This window comes from Anastrepha obliqua, chromosome 5 (genome assembly GCF_027943255.1).
Source record: "Anastrepha obliqua isolate idAnaObli1 chromosome 5, idAnaObli1_1.0, whole genome shotgun sequence".
Classification (NCBI taxonomy): domain Eukaryota; kingdom Metazoa; phylum Arthropoda; class Insecta; order Diptera; family Tephritidae; genus Anastrepha; species Anastrepha obliqua.
In genome coordinates this window covers 13367284-13390396 of record NC_072896.1, presented here as the reverse complement: position 1 = coordinate 13390396, position 23113 = coordinate 13367284, and the positions used below count along the sequence as shown (strand labels likewise).

Sequence of the window (23113 nt, the reverse complement as noted above, 5' to 3'; positions counted from 1 at the left end):
TTTTCTAATCATCATCATCTATTATTTTAATTAACTCTTTTTAATATATTATGGAGGTACCAAATAGGCCATACAAAGTTGATTTTTCGAACAAATCTAAAGTATATGGAAACGCGTCAAATCGAACTGCGGAATATAGAACAAAGGGAACAAACAAGCAAAACAAAGAATATGTGCCATGAAAAACTAATATGGCTGGTGCAATTATGATGACGTGCTGAGTAATAATCTCTAAGTTTCTATGAAAACTAAGTTAAATCTAAGTCTTGGCTACCAGAGTTCTTACTTACTTACTTACTTAATCGGCCGTAACAACCCGTTACCGAGTTACAGTATGCCGAATAATGTCCTGGTGTCTATGTTTTCCACACAAGGTACAACCAGTTTCTTAATCCAAGAGAAGCCAGATCACCTGCAATTTGGTCCTTCTGCCGGACACGAGGGTATCCTCTTTGTCGGCGACCGCCAATTACCGTCTCAAGCACTTTCTTTGCTAGAGCAGTTCCTTCCACACGGCCGACATGAGCCAGCCACCTAAGTCGCTGCAGGGTGACTCGTTTGATTATGCCAATATCTCCATAAAGCTCATACAACTCGTGGTTCACTCGAATGCGGTAACCATCGTCTACTTGAGCAGGGCAAAAGATCTTGCGAAGAATTTTCATCACGAAGACTCCAAGAGCGGCTGTATCTGATTGTTTGACTGTCCAGGCTTCTGCGCCATAGTGCTCTTGCTGTGGGAAATATTGATAAATATTATCGCAGTGTGAACAGTCAAAAAGCTATTTCAGAAATTTAAGCTACAAATTTCTTTTCGCAATTACAAGTTAATTTCAAAAATTGCTTTCCGCAAGTCTTTAGTTTGACAGATTTGCATTTTTCTTGCCCCATCTGATGGCTCCTTAAGATTATGTGAATGGATACAGAAACCAAATCATATAAGTATGCATATATTTCTACCATTGCACTATTTAAATTTTAATTTCTGCAACTTTTTTTCTTGGTAAAATTACCAAAAAATTAGAAAAATCTTTGCCCTGATATGCGCTTTCCACTTGTAACAGCTCCATTGAAATGCAAACTACGTAGTACAGGTTCGGTGGCAACTTGCAACAAGTAATTCAGTTTCAGGCTTCCGATTGTCATCGTGACCACGCCAGACCCTTCATATATGGGATGATTCTGCCGCAAACTAAAGCGCTTGATAGGGAAATGTTGATGCACGCGCCATGTACTCATAGTCCAAATGTTGCAACCTCAGACTAGTTCTCATGACATGATTCTCGCTGATCGACGAACGAAAGTGCGCGAAGTAAAAGAGGGCAGAGGTGTGTCGACCGAAACGGCAATTAATATTTTACATGATAAGTTGGTGATGAAAAAATTCTCGGCCCGATAGGTGCCGTGATTGCTCGCGGTGGACAACAAGCGTATGCGGCTGTTAACTTCAAAGCAGTGTTTGGAGCAATTTAAGCGAGATCCGAAGGAATTTTTGTTTCAAGTTGTCACCGTTGATGGAACCTGGATTCATCATTACACACCAGAAACTAAGCAGCAATCAAAACAATGGGTTTCTCCCAGTGAATCTACTCCAAAGAAGGCGAAGAGAGTCCCATCGGCCGGAAAGGTCATGGCGAAGATTTTTTGGGATGCAAATGGCGTCATCCTAATGGTTTTTTAAGAAAAAGGCAGAACGATCACTGGACAATACTACAGAGAGTTATTGGACCGCTTTCACACAAAATTGAAGGAGACACGGCCACATTTGGCGAAGAAGAAGGGCTGTTTCACCATGATAATGCACCAGCACATTCATCCGGAGTTGTCGCCGCCAAACTGCATAAATTGCTGCCGCACCCCCGTACTCACCCGATCTGAAGATGATGGTTCGCGGGAAAAAAATTTAGTTCAAACGAGGAAGTCATCACCGAGATAGAGACGTATTTTGGTGAGTTTGACAAATTTTATTTTTTGGAGTGGTTAAGAAATGGCCGGAGCGTTGGTAGAAGTGTAGCTTTCTAAAAGCGGCCTATATTAGATTATATATTATTAGATTTGTGGGGGGACAAGTCCAAGCACTCAGTCGGTAGACCATTATACTACACCCGGATAGAAATCAGTAGAAAGAATAGAGATAGGAAAGATAAAAAGGTGGATGGTAAAAACGGATAAATTAGTTTAGGTCACTCTTCCACCAATCTCTTGGATTCATTGATGAATTTTAAGAGATCCGGTAGAGGGAGAGTATGAACTTTGTCCATACTCAATGTATCGCAACCCAATATCCTAAGTCTGATTCTGGAAAATGCAGGACAGCTACAGAGAAAATGCTCTGCAGTGTCGTCATTCTCAAGACAGGATAGGGGGCTATGTTGAGAAATAAAATATTTTTTTTGGAAAAAATGGTGACTTCATTTCTAACACGGGTACTTATTGAACACCCCTCGTACAACAAAGGCAATGTTAAAGGTATCCTTTACTACCCTTTGCGCAATTTATAAAATCTTGCTAATCGCCTCTAAACTGCTTTGGCTCCGCGCTCTTCCCGGAATTGAGGGATATTGCGGACCATTTACAAAAACTCTCGAAATTGCATCATGAGTACGATCTGTAAGCTTCGGCTTCATAAATTCTCTTGACAACTCTAAATACTAGTTAAAGACATGAATTAGAGGTCAGAATTGGTCAGAAACTTAACTTAACTAACCTTATTTGTCTGCGGGGTACAAGAGCGTACTTGTTCGCGGCATGTCGGTTGTAACAAAGATGATAGATTATCAGGCGTGGCCTTGAGCTATGGTCAAAAATGAAATTAGCGAGTAACTTCGGCTGCTAAGTCACCGGCAAGGATAATAAATTCACCACAAGAATGATAGATTACTAGGTGTGGCCAATAAATATGGTGAAAAATCAAATTTTTAGGCGAACGTTACGGCAGTGATTCGCCAGCCGAATTCTGCACGATCATATCCCACTCTCGTCCAATCGGTCGTGGTTTAGATAGTAACGAAGGGACAGTGGGTTAATTTTTTCGTATATAACTAACACATTCTTAGTTTTTTCGTAAAAACTCCGATTCATTGCAGGGAAAATAGCCCATCAACTGTTTCTGTTAAATTCGCTGACAGCCGGTTAACGGTTCTGATATTGGCCACACTTGTAAACATTTTTCACCATGGATTTACCACATCATCGCGTACTCGGCGGCCGAATTTTGCATGCTCATTTCACACGTATTCACACAGTCGTCCAATCAGTCATTGTACAGACGGCAACGAAACCACATAAGTGGGAGCAGTGTTGATTTTTTTCGTATATCATCAATACAATCTCGGTTTTTTCGTTAACAAACCGCTGTCATGACCCCGGTGAAGTCAGCCAATCACTTGATTCTTTCAATTTCCGATATTGGCCACACCTTTTGAATTTTTTTCGCGATTAGTGGTAAGACTGTGGATTCGATCTCAATGACAGTAAACTGTTTCTATTAGAAACCATCAAACATTCGAAGGGGACATAAAACTGCAAGGCTCCACGCAACTACGAGGTATTTGCTCTATTTATTACATATACATATATACATACATATGCAATAATTTTTATGTTCATCTATGAGAGGGTATATAACGCGCGATCAATTAGATCGTGTTGACACTCATTTTTTCATCATCCACACACTCATTAAGATGGACAATATCAACAAAAACCACCTAGCTTGGCATTTAATTGAACACTCAATATTCTACATAAGAACTATATTTATTACATACATAGCCGACGTCTGTGCATTTGCTCCATAAAACAATGTGACACATGTTGTTGCTAGTCGACTGGCCACTGTGCCAGCAATTGAAAGAACAAGACCGATTGCTCGCTCACTCTGAGCATAACGATACGATCGGGTCACTGATTCGTATATCTCTAGCTGCATATTGTACTCGTATGTATGTGTGTATGTATGCACTAAAGCTATGACCATTCATAATAAAAATAGCAATAGAAACATTGAATGTGAGCAGGGGAAATTATATATTAGAGAAAATGTTGTAGAAAATGCGAAAAATTGTCGGAAAATTTTAATTTGTGAGCAAACAACACAAGAGTTGAATATTTATCGAGCGGCGGCGATCTATTGGCTTGATCAGTCGTCAGCGGAACGGTATCGGCAACGAAAGTGTTTTCAGACGTGTATTTACAGCGCTAAATGAATATTAAACAATTTTAGAATTGTTAAGAAAAACTCGCTGGCGCGTCAAAAACAAACAAAAAAAAAAAAACACAAGAAGCGGCTGTTCTGACAACAAGTGAATTGAGAAAGAGGTATCAATAAGTTTTTGGTGCATTGTTTTTGTAAAGGGGATTTACGTGGATATGCATGTACATACATACACACATACGTAGGTGGATTAAGTGAGAATTAAGTCGCTGCAAAGGGGAATAATTTAACGAAGGATTAAGTTTACTCGAAGTGTGGAGGAAAATAGCAAAAGTAAAAACAAAAAAAAAAACAACAAAAAAACAAATACAACAAAAATTAAAAATATCAAGAGCACTTTTGTACAGAAGAATTGACTTAAAGAAGAAGTGATGTAATGATTTCTGCAGCGTGTTGTTGTTATTTTAGTTGCTCTCAATTATCCATAACAAAATTGAAGCAAAAACAACAGCAAAAAACAAAAAAACCAACGTTAAACAAACCAAATTGAATTGAAGTGAGCTTTGGCAGTGCATCAAATGAATTCTGAGTGAAGTGCCTTCGATTGTGACGTACGGGAACGTTTCTGGTAGCTCTTTTCCTGCCGAAAAATCATCATGCTTAAAAATAATTTATAAATGTATTTATACGCTTTGTTATATACACACGCGCATTTTGTGACTATGCAATAATACAAATGTATAATTTTGTGGTCATACACAATTAATTCTATTCTGCAAGCAAAATCAACACAGTCCTAAACACAAAAACTCGAGCATTTTATGCTTTACATTCATTCGAATCTATTAAAATAGAAAAACACACCTCCATAAATATACAGTTGCGTTCATATTAATAATATTTTTAATCTGCAGTGTTCAGTGGATTGAGGAAGCAGTTGAATGTGAGCGAAGTTTATATGAAGCGGGATGTGATAGAGCGCAAAGAGAAACGAAGTTCTTCATGGTGAAAAGATTTTTAGAGGTGTGCTCTTTAGCAGACCGTTATTCGGCTCTGAGGAAATTTAACAGAACCAACTGATGGGCTGACGTCACTTGGGATGCGTTTAGAAAAAACTGAGATTGTGTTGGTGATATACGAAAAACATCAACCAATGGCACTTTGTTGCCATTTGTACAAAGACTGATTGGACGTGTGTGTGTGAATACATGTGAAATTTATTTATTTATTTACAGACGTGAAATAATAATACCATTATTCTTACACGTAAAAAAAGGAGCACTGGCTGCCAGGACCTTCGGCTCGTTGATGTAAAAGTAACAGATAGTTAGCTTAAAGGTCTTACATGTAAAAGGAGACTAGAAAACTTAATTAATTAAGACTATGGTAAAAATATAGTAACTATATGCTAGAGGAGCAAACATCAAATCAATTTTTTCAATCCTGATTTAACTGGAAATTCTGACATTTTTGATATATTTTCTGAGGAAGTAGTTCTTAACAGTGTAGAGGTCTTTGGTTTCGGAAGATACTTTTCCTCATTTGTTCAAAATGTGGGCAGTCGTCGAGTATGTGGCAGACCGTTAAAGATGGTGAATGACAGTGTTGGCAGCATGGAGGGGTGGAACCATTAAAAACGTATGAATGTGTGGCGATTGTGTGCCCTAGACGAAGGCGGACAAATGATTTGATATCGTTGCAACGGCAATTTAATGGGTAGTTTGGTTTTATCCTGTTTGGATTATTTACGATATAATGATGGGAAGAGGATCCCCAATTGACCATTTGTGCATTATAGTACTTGTGATACTCGCATATAAATTTGTATGCGTCTTTTTTCGAAATATAGTCGAAAGTTATTAGTGGTTCTTTCCTAGCGAGTTTAGCCCGTTCGTCCGCTAGATTGTTCCCTATTATGCCTGCATGGCCTGGAACCCACATAAGTTTTATGCGGTCGCTATTTTTTAATAATTTGCTCCGGATACAGGAGATGATGTGCGTCTTGTTCATTGTGTTCATTACCGAGCAAATTACTGATTTGCTATCCGAGCAAATTACTGCTTTCGGTAACGAGTTTTCAGCGAAGGTAATACCATGAAAGATCGCTGCAGCTTCGGCTGGATAAACGGAGGCATAGTGAAATAATCGTGCAGATTTCGGCTAAATCTCCCAAGTGATGTGGCAGCCAAAGTTCCCCTAACGATTTTATTTTTCACCATAGGTAAAGAACAAACCTGGAAAATCTATCTTTCTTGCAGGTCATTCTTAACTTAAGAAAGCCATGCTTTTGGGATTCTACGATTTGAATCGTAGTACTAATAATATGAACACAGCCGTATATATCTCTCGTTGATGTGTGCATAAAAAATTTCTTGGTTGCATATTAATAAAACTATTTGCTAGTATTAAATATTGCAACATTTGATGCCAATGAAATTGTGCTATATACATATAAAGAAACAAATATATATTTATGTATGTATGTGCTCGTATATAAAAGCATAAATATGTACAGGCATTTGAAATTCGTTTGGAAAATGAGTGGAAGATTTTCAAAACCCATTAATATTTGTGAATTGATATTCTAAGTAATCTCGCTGATGGATAAAAAGTGTTAATTATAAAAAGATTTAACGGCGCCGCCTTAGCGATGTGAGTTTGTGCCGGGCTGCCACTCAGTTGATCCCTATCTAAGGTGTAAATGAATAAATCGGTGGATTTTCTATCATAGGAAACTAAAATATGTAGACCATGCGAATAAAATGGGTTTTCTAAGTTTAATCCTGCACTTTAGTATGCTGGTGGTGAGCTTTTCTGATTATCATTGTGATTGCCCATTGAACAGGAAATTGCAATGGTTTGGAAATAAGCGGTAATGCCTTGGTTACCATTTCAATTCGAGGCAGGAAACCACCGTCTTCCTCATGCTTTCTAGCACTACTTCGAATGACATCTGTATTTGAACAGACAGTCCGGCAGTCTTAGGTCCATTGTAGTTTCAGTTAATAACAACTAAACTCATTAGGAATACCTCACTATGCTTAATACCAAGGCATACCGTCTCGCCAGACTATGTACTCAGAAACGAAGATCATGAGAGGTAAGAACAGGCCCAACATCAAAGCACAATGAACCAGACCCATTTCGCGGCCTTACCAATCCCACATAAAGGAAATTATGGCTGAGAAGGAATGGAGCTCATACGACACAGGATATTCCAGGACAGAGGCAGTCAAAATAATTTATTATTCATTTTAGAAGAGCATCAAGTATGCTTCTGAACCTGGCTAGAGAGAACTAACGAACTCTCACTGGATACTTTACGGGACACTGTAGTCTTTCAGGATATTATGACTAGTATGTATATGTAAAACAAGCGTCTGTAGTTTTTTCGAGCTCAGCGATGAAACGCCAGAGCACATTCTCTGCGAATGTTTAGCCCTCGAAAGACGAAGACTCAACCTCCTCGTCACTAAAATAACATGAAAAATATCGAAAAAGTTCAAAAGTTCGGTTTACAAAATCAAAATTTATAGTCGCATGGAGTAGCAGATACCATAGACATACCCAGTGAATGCGACAATAACAACTTGCATGAATATTTGGGTATGAAAAAGGTAACCGCGCGTTTAGTTAAGCGTTTCCTCACTTTTCGAACCAAAAACAAAATCGTGAGGATGATTCGGTGCTAGGCTTGGCGATGGTTAAATTGCAAAAATTGTGCGAGCCTTTCTAAATATGGAGCGATTCTTCCAAGGAAAATATTTATGTCGAATGTTAAGGTCTTCACCGAAGTAGAGGTTTATTTGGAAGACTTTGATAAATATTTTTTTGTTTTAAAAGGTACCAAATATTGGAGGTCTTCTATGTTAAATGTATTGAACTGAATGAAGTCTATGCCGAGGAGCAGAAATGGTTTTGATACCCAAACTCGGCTCCATTCATTCTCTATACAGGGTCCAGCACTCGAAGTGTAACCAATTAAAAAGGCCATAAATTTAATTTGGAAAATTACTTTTATTCAATTGAAAGTGAAAAATGTATAAAAATAATACAAAATCAAGAATTAATTTACTTTTGCTCGATATGACTACCTTTTGCCTTGAATATGGTCTTGAGACGGTCCAGCAACGAATCGCAAGCTGCCCGAATGTGACTTGCAAGTGTTTTGGACTACTCGCGGACAATGGTTTTTTTCAGCGCCTCGAGACTGGTGAATCTTTTAGCTCAGCCCTGGTCTACAAAATGGCCCAAAGAGAAAATAATACATCGGATTCGCGTCTCGTGAATTTGAGAGCCATTGTATGGATGTTATGAAGTTCGGCACTTTATTTCTTCACCATTCTTGGCCCACTCTAGCTTTGTGAGACGGTGCCAAGTCCTGTTGAAACATCCATGGTCTAACACCAAAATGTTTGTCTGCCCACGGCTTTAAAGCAACGTCCAGAATACTTTTCCGATAATATTTATCACTTATTTTGACGCCAGGTTCGATGAAGACGATTAAAGAACGCCCATCTGCGGTTACAATGGCCCAAACCACTACCTGTAGCGGGTGCTGCCTCCTGGTGGCCAAGCGATGGCTCAAATTCTCGTATGAACGGTCAGTCAAACAAACCCTATCGTTTTGGGAGTTAACAATTGCTCAATCTGAAAAATTTTCTCGTCAGAAAAAATAATATTCGGAGATTTACCGCTTTCGGCCAAGCGAAGCAACTCCTCCGCTCTCTCAAGTCTGACTTGTTGCTGCTTTGGTGTGAGATCATGCGCCTTTTGGATCTTGTTAGGCTTGCCTTTGAGATCATTTCTCAGTACGCGGTGGATGCTACGGTCAGATGTTTTCAGATCTTTCCCATTTGATTGGCACTTCGTCGGGGATTTTGCTTTAGTCGCTTCTTCACTTTTTGCACCATTTCACATGACGTTGCAGTCTTTTAATGACCACCTTCATGGCGTTTCGCGATGCTACGATGGTGCTTACAGGGGCTATGAAAACATGCCCCACGGATGCATTGGGTGTGCTCCTGAACATACCACCGCTTCCAATCTTGACTGAAAGGGAAGCTCGCTCGAGTGCCTTAAGATTAAAAGGTATATCTGAACTTAAAAGTGGGGATATGAAAGGACATTTAAAGATCTTAGAAGACTTTCTACATAGTCCCATTCTTCATAGGGATGATATACTATCACCCAAACCAATACTCTTCACGAACTTTCAAGTTATAATTAATGAACGCACAGACTGGAGAATTAATTCTATCACTTTCAAACCTGGCTCTCAGCTATGGTTTACTGATGGGTCCAAATTGGAAAATGGTAGAACAGGGGCAGGAATCAAAGGGCCCAAATTCAAAAAATCGATTCCGATGGGATTCTACCCAACAATATTCCAGGCAGAAATACATGCCATTGAAATATGTGTGAGAGAATACCTTAGCAGGAAAATGAGAGGTACTCACATCTACATACTTTCAGATAGCCAAGCGGCTCTAAAAGCCCTTCTATCAACAACTATCGCCTCTAAATTGGTAAATGATTGCCTTAACCTTCTCAACACGTTAGGGAACCTCAACATAGTAACACTACGCTGGATTCCGGAACATGAAGGACATGAGGGAAATGAAATTACTGATGACCTTGCAAAAGAAGGAGCAAATATGCAACTTACTGGTCCTGAGCCTTTCTGTGAACTCACAAAAGGCCACATTAATGATTTCCTTAGCAAATGGGAAGAAAGAAAACTTGCTGCACACTGGCTAAATTGTGCCGGTCAGCGTCAAGCCAAACTATTCCTAAGTCCCAACAAAGGAATATCTGACAAACTTCTCTCACTAAATAGAGTAGATTAGCGTCTTTGAACAGGATATCTTACAGGTCACTGCAGCCTGAGGTATCATCTAAATAATATTGGTATATCTGAGACCAATGTCTGCCGCTTTTGCGAAATGGACATAGAAAGCTCAGAAGATGTGCTTTGTGAATGTCTTGCGCTGGGCAGACAGAGACTTCATCACATTGGTGATATCGTAGCATCTCCATGCAATCTTTGGAACAACAAACCCAAAATTTTGCTAAAATTTTTAAAAAGCTTAAAACTCTAGGGTTACAAAATAGGCCTTTCACAATAGATCAGCTCTGGTCGCAGTGCGTAAAGGCCTTCTAATAATAAGAATAATAGTGCTGCTATAAATAAAAACTTGGTTTACTTTAAGGTGCTCGAGCTCAAGAACAATCGCTGATTGTGATTTTCCAGCCGAATAAAATGAAATCATACTATTAAAATCTATTACTGATTTTCTTTTCCGTGCTTACTCTTGGCAAAATGCTTCCGCGCTCTTGCAAACAATACTGGAATGTCATTTAGCCAATTAGCAGACAGCTGATGCCCGTGCACCGTGTACTCGAGGCTTTGTAGAGTGAAAGTTTGCTTTTGAGACAAGCATGAGAATTTCGATTAAGTAACCAGTACAGATTTCGGATTTTGATTCCAAGTGTGTTCCATGTAAGCTTACTGTCGATGTAAGATTACTGTGATTACACCATTGAGTTTCACGGGAGGACAAATGATTCGATTGAGGGTAATAGTTATTTTAACTGATTTTGGAGTTTAAGTGAAGCCTCCTGGGGGTTATAGCCAATTGCGAGAACAGCGGTTTCATCTGCAAAAGTTCTTCTTCAGTGACCAGTAAATCGTGGGTGTAGAACAAGTATAGGATTGGGCCCATTATACTGCCCTGGGGTACACCAGCCAAACTTTCCCAGAGTTCAGTGTGTTCTTCGTTTTGCTTGACAAGGAAATGTTGGTCTTTGAGGTAGGACTTGATAAAAGTGCAATAATTTATGGGTAGAGCGTCTTTTATTTTGCATAGCAATACGTCATGCCAAACGCGGTCAGAGGCTTGGGATTTGTTAAGAAATGCAGCTTTTTCTGCTCAAAAACTTTATGAATGCTATTTGCGAGTATGTTTACCTGTTCGATGCCAAAATTTTTTATTTTGCAAAAAACAAAAAGTGCGAAACAGGGTTTTTACTCAAAAATTCATTACTCAAAAACAACTCATTTTAGCTACTAGGCATTCAGCTCAATTAAAGTTTGAGATGTCCTTTTGATTTGGAAAAAGTTATAAAAAAAATACACTTTTTGAAATATTGAATTTCGAAAAAATTTCAATTTTTTTTCTTTTTTGCTAAATAAAATATTTTCAACTACTTTTTTGCAATTATTTCTACATGAAATCGCTCGTGTAATTTACGATCATTTTGAACCCAGAATTATTAAAATCGGTTCATTTTTGACTCAGTTATGGGCATTTAAAAAAATGTTTTTCTTATATAATTAAAAAAAATCGAGTTTGAGCCGAAAAACAAAATTGCCGATAACTCTTGAACAAAATTTTTTTCGGGTGAACAAAAAAATACGTGTCTCATTATTTTGACCAGAGAGCAACATATTTCAGTTACATCGAAATCGAAGAACATGGCCCGAATAGCCCGGTTGAATTGAAATGGAAAGCATCAGTGTTGGATATATGCGTGAAAAAAGATATTCCTTCATTTGGCAGTTGTTTAAGTATCTTTTCTGTGACGAGATTATATCCGGGGGATCCCTTTGTTTTTAGCAAATGAGCGATGTCTTAGATACTCTGTATTGCTTTGCGTCAAAAGAGCGCAGCTAAAAATATATCCACGGACATTGTGTACGAGGTGTTTTCAAAAATTTCGCGGGCCACCATTATAAGTCTTTTTGAGCACTTAATTCCATTTTTTACACAAAATTTGATGCAACTTCTTTGGTCAATTTTTTTCGATAGCACAAAATCGTCCAACATGCAAGACACTTGTCTTATTCATGCCTCTCACAAACAAACTAAACATGAGAACCATGAACATATCTTCGAGACGAGTGTTGGTTGGTTGTTGGGTAGAGTGGTGATTCATCCAGAATCCAACTAGCACTTCCGTACCACTTTGTTGCCACTTCCTTGTTACCAACTTGTTTAACAGTTATTTACAGCCAGACTATATACAGTCCGTGCGGTTTAGGAACCTTATGACAACCTGACAGTTGCTCGAGACTCTCGAAGAGCAGTTTGCCCAGGGTTAACATTCTGCCCTTCCATAGGGCAGGGCACTCACAGAGGAAACGGAAGACTGTTTTCTTTTTCTCCGGTTGTTTACAACTGTGACAGTATATGTTGTGAGGGATGCCCATTTTAGTGGCTTGTTCTCCGATAGACCAAAAGCCAGTTATAACTGCCGTTAGTCTCCAGTCATGCCGTCGTTTTACGTTTATCAATGTCGACGATTGCTTAAGTTTGTAGGTGCGCCATAACGTCATGCTGATTTTGCATTTCGTCTGGTCTCTCCATCTACAATCAGCGATTCGAAGGTATTTTAGGGAAATTGCATTCTTGACTGCACCTAATGGTGTGAATACCGGTACTGCAAGAACGCTATTCATGGCAGATTCCCCTCTTGCCAGTTCATCTGCTTTTTCGTTACCTTCAATGTTCAGGTGTCCCGGGACCCAAATTAAGGTTATTTTATGGTTTTCACTCAAGGTGTAAAGACTATTACTACTTTGCTCCACCACCTTAGAGGTTTTTGTAGCCAAATTCAGTGCCTGGATTGCAGCTTGGCTATCCGAAAGAATAGCTATATTGCCCATAAAAGAGAAATCTGTGATTAGTAGCCTACAAGCTTCTCCAAATGCCAGTACTTCCGCCTGAAAGACACTGCTGGTATTAGGGAGACGTACAGATTTTTCAACGGGACGATGTAGTCAGTTCTCACCGAGATTAACTGAGTTTGTCAATAATAGACTAGCATAACCATAAGTTTTTTCTCTCCAGCGACCCGCTTCATTTAACCTAAATGCACTCATGGTTGCCGTCTCGAGGTGAGTGTACCAACATAAAAAAAAACATAATAATCGAAAGTCCAATGTACGTAGCCCGCGAAATTTCAAAATTCGTCTTATTTTTTTAACACACCTCGTATGCGCTTATCGGATAAAAAGTAGCCTATGTCACTTGCCGGCCAAAATACTATGTCTATGCAGAAAATCATATCAATCCGTTGGTTCGTTATTGCGCGAAAGAAAAACAAGTAAATAACACAGGTCAACCAATGGATTAAGTAGTGCTTTCGTGTAAGCCATTTGTCGTTGTAAGCCTTAGCTCGTGCATCTAACAAATAAGTGGATCTTCGACTGCAATTAGATCATTTGCTGCCTCTTTTTGCTCAAAAAAAGTCGCTGGATCAGTAAACTAAACATCTCCGCACAAAATACAGGGTGGTTGCTACATTAAGAAACTCAAATAACTTTTTTTTTAGTGTATGGAATTCATTTATTTTTTTTTCAAGTTGAAGGTCATTAAATTTTATTAAATGTAGCTTAACTATAATAGTTTTAAAAATAATTGAATTTAAATGCCCCCCATGCTCGTTGACACAAGTGCGGCATCTTAGTAAAAAGTTGTTCATTGCTGCTTTGAGAGTTGCGACAGGAATAGCCGCAATTGTTGTCCGAATGGATTGTTTTAGTTCATCCAAATTTGTTGGCTTTGTTTTATAAACTTCTTGTTTACATAAACCCCACAAGAAACAGTCAGGTGCAGTAAGGTCAGGCGACCTGGGGGGCCAACGAAATTCGGAGTTTCTTGAAATCAGTTTATTGGGAAATTTTCGTCGCAACTCTGTCATAACAGTCTGGGCTATGTGAGACGTTGCCCCATCTTGTTGAAACCACACAGAGTTGAAAGGAATTCTCTTTCGGCGTAGTTCTGGATAGAAAAATTCTTTCAGCATTTTCAAATAACGGTCTCCAGTAACCGTAACGGTGTGACCATTTTCTTCAAAAAAATAAGGCCCGACAATACAGCGTGAAGAAACCGCACACCACACTGTCACGCGAAGAGGATGCAATTCCGTCTCGTGGAGTATCTGTGGGTTAGAAGTACTCCATATTCGACAATTTTGTTTGTTCACATTGCCGTTTAAATCGAAATGGGCCTCATCAGACATGAAAAGGCAGTTTAACATGTTTTGGTCTTCTTCCACCATTTGCAGGATCTTCTGGCAAAATTCCAAGCGAATCGGCAAGTCTGCTGCATTCAGTTTGTTAACCATTTGAATTTTGTAGGGAAATAAGTCTAAATCTTTGTGCATTATTGTTTGCAAAGACTGTCGGCTGACACCAAGTTGAGCAGATAAGCTTCTTGTTGAAACCCTTGGATTGCTTTGTATAGCTGCAGCTACAGTAGCGATCGTTTCCTCCGTCCGAACTGGTGGGTTTCGATGATAAGGCCTTCTTGCGACTGTTCCTTGCTCAGCAAAATTATTCACCAGTCTCATTATGGTCCAACTGCTCGGGGATCGCCGCCAAACATCCGCATGTACTCTCTCTGTACCAAAACTACGGACTCCAGTGCGTGATAGCGGCGGACTATCCAAATTCTTGTTTACGTGTCCCAGTTATCCATTTTAATAAATTTTAAAGATCAATCTGCAAATTAAAACAAAAATGGAACAGATAACTTAAAAAGAAAAAAAATTATTCAATTTTTTTTGGTAGCGGCTTTCATCAGCCACCCTGTACCTACAAATAATGCAAAACCCTTGCACAATATCTCTGAAGCGGCAATTCGATGTAAGAAGTGCACTCTGTCACAGTGACTTAGGAGTTGCCCATCAGTATCGCCTTAAGAAAATAAGCACTTAATCCAGAGAGATTTTCTTCCGAGGGATAAAGTCATCATTAGATAATGGCGAACCACTTATGCTTGCATTAAAAAGAACTACGTCACAGTTTCTTGTTTTCTTTGCTCGCACTGACAGTTTTGATAAACAGCTGCAATTTTTCATAATCGTCTAACCCACTTATGTATGTGTGTATATATGCACGTACATAGGCATCTACATTACCTCACTTACTTTCACATACACCCATACATACATACATACATACATGCACTTGTATTTATCTATGCTCCAGCTTACTGTAGTCTGTTTGCTAATTTAGTGCCGCATTTTGTAATCTCACAGCTACATCCACACGCACATACATACGTCCTCACCACTGATTACTGCAGCGCGATTATAACTTTTCCGGCACATCGCCAACCACAAGACGAACACAACGCATACGCCGTCGCACCCACGCTCGCGCGCGTCAATCAAAACAAAACAAAGCAAAAGCAAAAACAAAAGCAAAAGCAAGAGCAAAAGCGAAAGCGAATTAAATGGCCAGCAATAGCAGCGACAGTTCGGCGAATGGCAACGGCGCCATAAATGTTGAAGACTCACACTTCGGTCACGAAATGCTACGCGTCATTGTGGCCACGCACAGCAATGAGAATGTTATCATATCACCGCTGCAGCTGGAAGCATTGCTCACGCTACTCTATCTTGGCAGTGATGGCAGCACCGCAGAGGAGCTACATCGAGTGCTGCAGCTCAAACGCTTTGCAAGCAATGCCAAAATGGCCAATCACTATGCGACGGAACTACAGCTGAGCACCGACATTGCAGCCGATACGCACATGCAATTGTGTAGTGAATTGTTGTTGTCAGAGCAGATTGAAATCGGTGATGAATTTCGAAAAATTGCTCAAAAATATTTCCACACCACAATGGTGCAACGGGATCTAGGTAACATAGCGAAATTGCGCGCGCAACTCGACGAGGATTTGGCGAAAGTAGCCAAAGGCTACTCGTGGCACATTAGCGACTCTCTGTTATCCACTGTCACAATGCCTGAAGCAGCATCGGCGGCTGTCGTGTTGGCAGCTGTGCATTTTCAAAACAAATGGTTTTTACCGTTTAGTGCTTACCGCACTGGGTTGTATGATTTTCAGTTAAGCGCGGATGAGACGCCGCCCGCTAATGGGCAGCAGCAGTTGACGTCTACAACTGTAACGGTGCCTATGCTTTTTGACGATGATATGTTCGTGAAATTTGCTGAGTTTCGCGAGCTGGACGCACGTGCTATTGAGCTGCCTTACGAGCATGATGACGAGCTGTCTATGTTGGTGGTGTTGCCCAATCGGAGCGATGGTCTGCCGGCGCTTGAAAAACAATTGCAATCTTTGGAACTCAATACACTGGCGGAGCGTATGCAGATGGAGAGTGTGCAGGTGCTTTTGCCAAAGTTTAAAATCGATTTTGAATGCAGCCTGCTGCGGGTGTTGGAACAGGTGAGAGAATTGTGTATGTGTATGTGTGTTTTGTGACGAGTTATTGAAATGTGCTTTTTGGCTTTCAGTTGGGCATCACAACGATTTTCTCCAAAGCGTCAAATTTTAAAAATATGTTGCGTGATAACTGCACTGTGCCGCTGACGATTGCGGATATTCTGCATAAAGTTTGCATTGAGGTGAACGAGTCTGGATCTGAAGGTGCCAATAGTGTTGGTAAGTGAGGAATTTGTATAGTGCATGATTCATTCTTACACTAACACATACTCATTACTGTAATTAGACTAATACTGTATTCCTAAAATCCACCAATTTCATCCATTTTATAATCTAAGCAAGCTCCAACTGACTGTAGTTTTGCAATTACTTTCTATCGACTTTTACGTTATTTCCAGCGCTGCTCAAAATCAGGTTAAAGCAGATTGGCCTCTGGAGGCAATCTCTCAAAGGGGCATGGCAACATTTTTGGGCTGTTAACATCGTATTTCTCTGAGGTTTATGCCAGGACAATCTTTGCAAGTAGGCAGGATTGGAACGAGGGGAAATCCGTACCGAAGCTGGTACCTATGTCTTCACTGAAGGCTCCAAGATGGAGTCGGGAGTCGGAGCGAGGGTTTTCTCTAAATCTGCCAATTTATCTATCTCCTTCAAACTGCCGAATGCTGCTAGTGTTTTCCAGGTAGAAGTCTTTGTGATCTTGCAGGCATGCAGAATGCTTAGGGAGGGAGGGAGATATTAACATTTTCTCCGATGCTCCAGCCGCGATTAAGGCTCTGACGACGCCATGGTGCAGTACTAAATTCGTTAAGACCTATAAAGGGGAGATCAGATCTCTTGGGTGTGCAGGCAACATTTCTCTGATCTGGGTGTGATGGAACCCAGATCAGCTAACTGAAATTGCTGATGAGCTTGCTAGGAAGGGGACTAAGAACTTATACACGGTCATCAGCATCCCCCTGACTGTTATTTATGGGGCATAGCACAACTTATTTCTCAGGAAAGCGTAGAAGACATGGAGCTCCATTTCTTCATGATCTATTTAGAAAACCTTGTGGCTCCAATACGATATACGAAGGATTCAGAAAGTCCTTTGTACTCCTCGCCATTCAATTTCCAAACTCGTAGCTGTGTTTACCGGTCACTGGACGATGGGCATACACGCGGAAAACCTACGTTTACCATATAACTACCCTTGCAGAAGATGGGGATACCTTTCAGAGAAGAAGATTGTTGAGCACTTCCTCTGTAAATGTACGGGTTGGGCAAGCTAGACGATTAAGGTCACTGGGTGCACTCGAGCAGTGCGTCAACCTAAATCCCATCAACCTTCTCCATTACATCAACAACTCTGGCTGGCAGTAGTTTTCTGCGTGTTCGAGGTCTCATAATGTTATCACAATGGCGCTTTAGTGCTACTTGGAAAGTGCCAGAATGGTACTTCAACCATTTCTCCCACCTGCCTAAGCTGCGACTGACACAATCTTATGCAACGTCTTATGCAACGTCTTCCCGATGTGGGCACAGCTGGTTGATATATCAAAGGTCATGTTTAGGCCATTCCACTCCTCAAATTACTCAATAGGCAGCTCTTGACTTAGTGCTAACCTTCAGCTAATTACTTTTAGGCCAACTTGCTTTTAGTTGGGGAAACAGCTGACCTCCCGAATATTTTTAAATTAAGCGCATATGGGTACCTGGATACTGGAACATAGCCGGAATCTGCTGGGATCTACATATCTAATTAGATAGGTCCCCTAGAGGTACTTTCTTTGGGAAATAAGGAAATTTGACTTCATCAACTTGCTTCACATTTATTTAGCGAGTGCTGGGCAAGCGCACCAATTTCCAAGTAGGGACATTATTCCGACAACGAGGGAATCGGAATCGCTCGAGGGAACTTTTTAGTTATACTTGCAGATGTAGCAGGTTTAGATATTCGTTATCCACCTGATGAATTTCATCGCTATTAAAAAGTCTTTAACATAACCGTGAATAATCATCGTTCAGTATTTTTCCCTCTTTCTCTCTTTTCTTGCTTCTTCTCATTTCTCCTCCTGCAATCGTGTTGCGAAAGTCATGCTTTGATTTATCGTCCATATTGGCTCTATTATGGACAGATATTTCACCTAGCCCGACCTAAGAAAACATGTCTGAACTTTAAGTTCACCAAGAACATCTTCACTGCCTGAAAAGAATTCGGTGTTTCTTTTGCTTACTCTTTCCTTTTATCACTTGCGCAGATTGCACACTGCAGCTCTTAGGCAGTTTGCAAGATTCGCTTAATGAGAGTTATTGGGATAATATGCCTGGTAGAAATTTAAATCCAATTTTTTAACAGCGGATCCTCTTTTGCCGCTGAAGTGAATCTCAAAGTTGTAGTCTAAGTCGACCACGGTGAGCTTTTGTGACCACACTGTTCTATGTAAGATGTAAGCATTATTTTTGTGCGATGCCGCAGCCACTTTTAGCGGCAGAGCGTTTCAAACATACGACGTGTGGGTATTAAAAAATGCTCCAAGCGAATATTTTACTGTTTTAAAGCCTTATTCTGTCAGTTCCTTCAGATCGAATGCCAATTTTTCTTTTACATATTCAAATATACAGCTGTTGACAGCTAATTAGAAACGACACTTATTTCAAAATAAATTTTCCATTTTCCTTTTAAACACGTATTTTCATAACTTTTTGCCAATTTTTTTTAAACATATGATAAACTTAAAAACTAGTGGAAAACAATTTAATCGCAATTCTTTATTAAATATATATATATACAATATTTTTTTAAAGCATGTGAAATGCACGATTTGGATAGGGCAACTAATTAGAAACAGTAATGTATTATCAGATCAACATAAAGATTATGTTAGTATTTGGTTCCATAACCCTTTTGTTTCAACACTGCCTCACATCGATTGCGCATTGATGTAATGAGATTCTGACAGCGCGCCACAGGTATTGCTTGCCATGCTGTTTTTACTTCGGCAAAAGGACATCCATATTTGCGATATTTTTGGCACTCACGGCTTTTTTAACTTCACCCCAGAGATGCTCTATTGGGTTTAAGTCCGAACTGGATGATGGCCATTCCAAAACATTGATGGAATTTTCGTCGAAAAACTGTTTCGTCAACTTTGCCGTGTGCTTTGGATCATTATCCTGTTGAAACTTCCATATAACAGGCAAATTTTCCTCAGCCCACGGCAACATTACATTTTTTAGTATATCGACGTATTTCTTCTTATTTAAAATTCCATCAATTCTATGGATTGGGCCAACACCATTCCACCAGAAACATCCCCACACCATGATTGATCCTCCACAATGCTTCACTACCCGTGAAACGTAGCGAGGATTGAATTCTTGGTTGATTGGCCGTCGAACATACCTTTTACCATCTGGGCCTATGCGATTTATCTTAGTTTCATCGCTCCAAATGATATATTTCCATTGATTTGGAGTCCATGACCAATGGGATCTCGCAAAGACTACTCGCCGTCTCCTTTGTATCTTGGTTAGAAGGGGCTTCTTGCGTGCTGCTCTGCCATGCAGTCCAGATTCGACCAGACGCCGACCAATTGTCCTCTTGGATATTTCGAAATTATATTGATCCTGAATTTCCCGTTGGATGTCAGTGGAAGTCTTTTTTGGGTCTTTTTTGGAGATGAGTGCTATCTTGCGGTCAATTTCTGCTGAAGTTTTCCGGGGCCTTTTCTTACGTGGAACATTGTGAACAATCTTAAAAAGTTGGATATGCTTTAAGGCGTTAAAAACCATTTTTTTGAGCATTTGACTTGCTTGCTGCCCGCAGGGCAGGTGTACAGCTGCTGCTTTTTCCCATTACACATCTTGAAGACGAATATTTTAGTTGCTTTTAAACAACCAATTTAAAATATATACACACCAAAAAGTCGATTATATTACTATTAAAATAACACAACTTGCCGAATATGCTTCCATTGAACAACTGTTTCTAATTAGTCGCCTCAGTTTATTTACCTTGAACTAAGTAACCCATGCACTGCGTTGGATAATATTAACGGTACTTCGATTTCACAACTACAAAACTAGGCGCATTGGGTAGTAAATAGAGTAACAAAAGCAATGCAAATGATTTTAAGAGAAAAAATAACGGTAAATTTAAACAGTTTAATATTATGCTCATCAAGCGTTTATCAAAAGGGAGCGTTTCTAATTAGCTGACAACAGCTGTATTAAAATCTTGTTCTTTTTAATGAATCTAAAAATCTCTTGTCAAATAATGTGAAATGAGGCGAATTGTCTTGACCTTCCATATTTGAAGCTATTCCTTATTTATTCCCTCACGGATTTAGTACGTATCCGAAGATAATACTGTTGAGCTTTTTTGGCTCTCTGCGGGAGAGGGTTTTCCAGTGCGTTTTGTTTCGCAGCTTTTTCATTCCATTATAAAAATTAAAAAACTACGAAATTCAAATAAGTTTGCATAATTTTGAATGCAATTTGATGTATCTGTACAACATGGATATAAACGCTCCGCTGTGAAAGTATTCGTTGCGGTACCAGCTGGTGATAGCAGAGAAAGAGGAAGGCCTCATCTGCGTTGAAAAGATGGTGAAGGACTTGGCTTCAATTCGGCGCCGGTTGCGCGAGGAAGAAACAACTAGCGCACTTTGTTAAACTCGGCCAAAATCGCGTATGCGGTTATCGCGCCAATTAAGAAGAAAACCAGAATTACAATTAGTTTTGTGTGACTTGAGAATTTTAAGCTTCATTAACATTTTACTGGCGAAACAGAAACACAACTGTAATGCGAACGAATACTGTACTGCTTTGTTTGAGGAAGCAAAATTTGCTTCATAGGCTTAACGATAAACAGATGATAGTCGTTGGTATTTGGCACATGAGTATTTCTTCCATATCAGCCAGTTTCATTACCAATTAAATAGTCATACCTCGTATGTCTAGGAGTGGAATATTCAAAAGTAGCGCTAGCGCAGGCTGAGTCGAACAACCAGGGAGGTGAGGTTCATTGCACTAGACAGGTTTGGTTTACGTTATTCATAGGCAGCTTACCGCTTTCCTTAACTTCCAACTCCCGAATGCCGTCATCGTAGTCTATGCTAGTCCTATCGCAGACGAAGAGTTTCAGCTGCCTCGTTAGACCCGGTGCAATTATGTTCAGAATATTGTAGCTGGTTAAACTTCTACCTATCTAAATATTTTTTTTTGTTTTATGATACCAATTAATATAACTTTCTCTATTAAAAAAATATTCCTTATATTTTATAATTTTATTATTCGTAACAGTGAACAGTTTCTTAAGACTGATTTCCGTAATGAAAAACGTATGCTTATCTCAACTCATTCTTTAAATGCTTCTAGTTTTAGTTTCATTCGCTTCGCTAATTTTTAATATCCCTTCGCCAAATCATTCGTATTTTAATGTACCGTTATATTTACTCCACCACAAATATTTTTCTTCTTTCAGTCTACAAACCCATTGTAATCAGCAATTCGATTGACTCCCGCAAGAAATTCTTCCGTGCTGATCACCCTTTCTACTTTGCCATACGAAGTCGAGAAGCCACGCATTTCGTGGGTCATATAACAAAATTTTGAAACAAAAAATTAAGTTATTTTTGTCCACGAAAATTGTTCCAATTTAAATGTAATGTAATATGAGATTTTTTATGTATATATTTATATAATGTTTGTTGCTCTAAAATACTCATAAATCAATTGTGTTGGAGGAAATGTCAGAGATTAATTAAATATTTATAATACCTACGAGTTAAGCGCGCCGACGATTAATTAGCCAGCAGTTGTTGTAAGTCCAAGTAAATAAAATGAAAAAAATAATACTCCAGTTTGTTGTTTTTTTCAATATTTTTGGTTTTTTATAACAAAGAGTCTCGAAAATGTTTATTTAATGATTAGAGTTCAGATTTTACAATTTTAGGCTTAGCTTGTTTTTTACTTAATTTTTAAATTAATTTTTATTATCTATACTATAGTTTTACAAACGATTTCTATTTAGCTGCTGTTTGTTTTTTTTTTTCAGCTCTAATACTTTTTGTGGAAAAAGTAATAAGTCCTGTATTTTTACACATTAGTTTATAAACCTTTTATATAAAGTTGCTGGAAAACACTAAAAAGTTGAGTACAATGCACACAAATCGCATTCGAGCTAATTATTGTATGAACTTAGTTTCGCTTGAAGAGCGAACGAGCTAATGAATGCGCTTATCACTTTTTTGTTGCCACTTAATTACATATTTTTATACCCGGCGCACTACTTTGCTCTGCTATTAAGCCTCTACAACCTTGTTTGCAAACTTCTTAACATGAGTAAAAAAGTTCGGAAGGAAGGAAAGATGAATCGATGCAGCTACATTCGAGGGTCGTTTGAAAATACCTTTCAAAGTTAGAGAGATGGCACTACTGGCGCGTATCGAGGTTATGTTTAGTTAGTAGCACCTCTTGGAAAAGGGCATACCAAGTTTAAGCCGATCCACCTCTTTCTTTGTGCTTGGAATTCATTTGAATGGAGGAAGTCGAGTGATTTTTCCGCACCAGTTCACGCCTCAGCGGTTGGGGTTGCACAATTAATGGAAATAGGGTGCTAACTCGTTTCACATCTTCCCTATTCTCCAGTCTTGGCTCACCCGGATCGCTCGGACTAGTATTTGTTCCACAACTTGAAGGAATTACGGGCAGGAAAAAGATTTAATTTAAACGAGGCGGTGATTGCAGAAACGAATGGCTATTCTTAAGACTTGGA

At 39.3% G+C, this 23113-nt stretch overlaps 1 protein-coding gene across 2 annotated transcripts; it reads left to right on the top strand.

Moving 5' to 3' along the window:
• The first annotated feature begins 3525 nt into the window (after positions 1-3525).
• LOC129248521 (serine protease inhibitor 42Dd) lies at positions 3526-22127 on the top strand. 2 transcript variants are annotated; one of them, XM_054888096.1, is made up of 4 exons: positions 3526-3547; positions 15203-16353; positions 16422-16569; positions 21821-22127. In XM_054888096.1, the coding sequence occupies exons 2-4, from the start codon at positions 15400-15402 to the stop codon at positions 21949-21951; spliced, it is 1233 nt and encodes a 410-aa protein (XP_054744071.1). In that variant the 5' UTR covers positions 3526-3547; positions 15203-15399; the 3' UTR covers positions 21952-22127. The 2 variants fall into 2 exon arrangements, with proteins under 2 accessions (XP_054744071.1, XP_054744069.1); XM_054888094.1 differs by lacking the exon at positions 3526-3547 and adding an exon at positions 4095-4320.
• Positions 22128-23113: the final 986 nt, after the last annotated feature.

Coding starts and splice junctions, on each gene's coding strand:
- LOC129248521 (XM_054888096.1), top strand. CDS start 15,400: ATGGCCAGCAATAGCAGCGACAGTTCGGCGAATGGCAACGGCGCCATA. Junction 16,354..16,421: donor TGCTGCGGGTGTTGGAACAG/GTGAGAGAATTG, acceptor TTTGGCTTTCAG/TTGGGCATCACAACGATTTT. Junction 16,570..21,820: donor TGAAGGTGCCAATAGTGTTG/GTAAGTGAGGAA, acceptor TTCTTCTTTCAG/TCTACAAACCCATTGTAATC.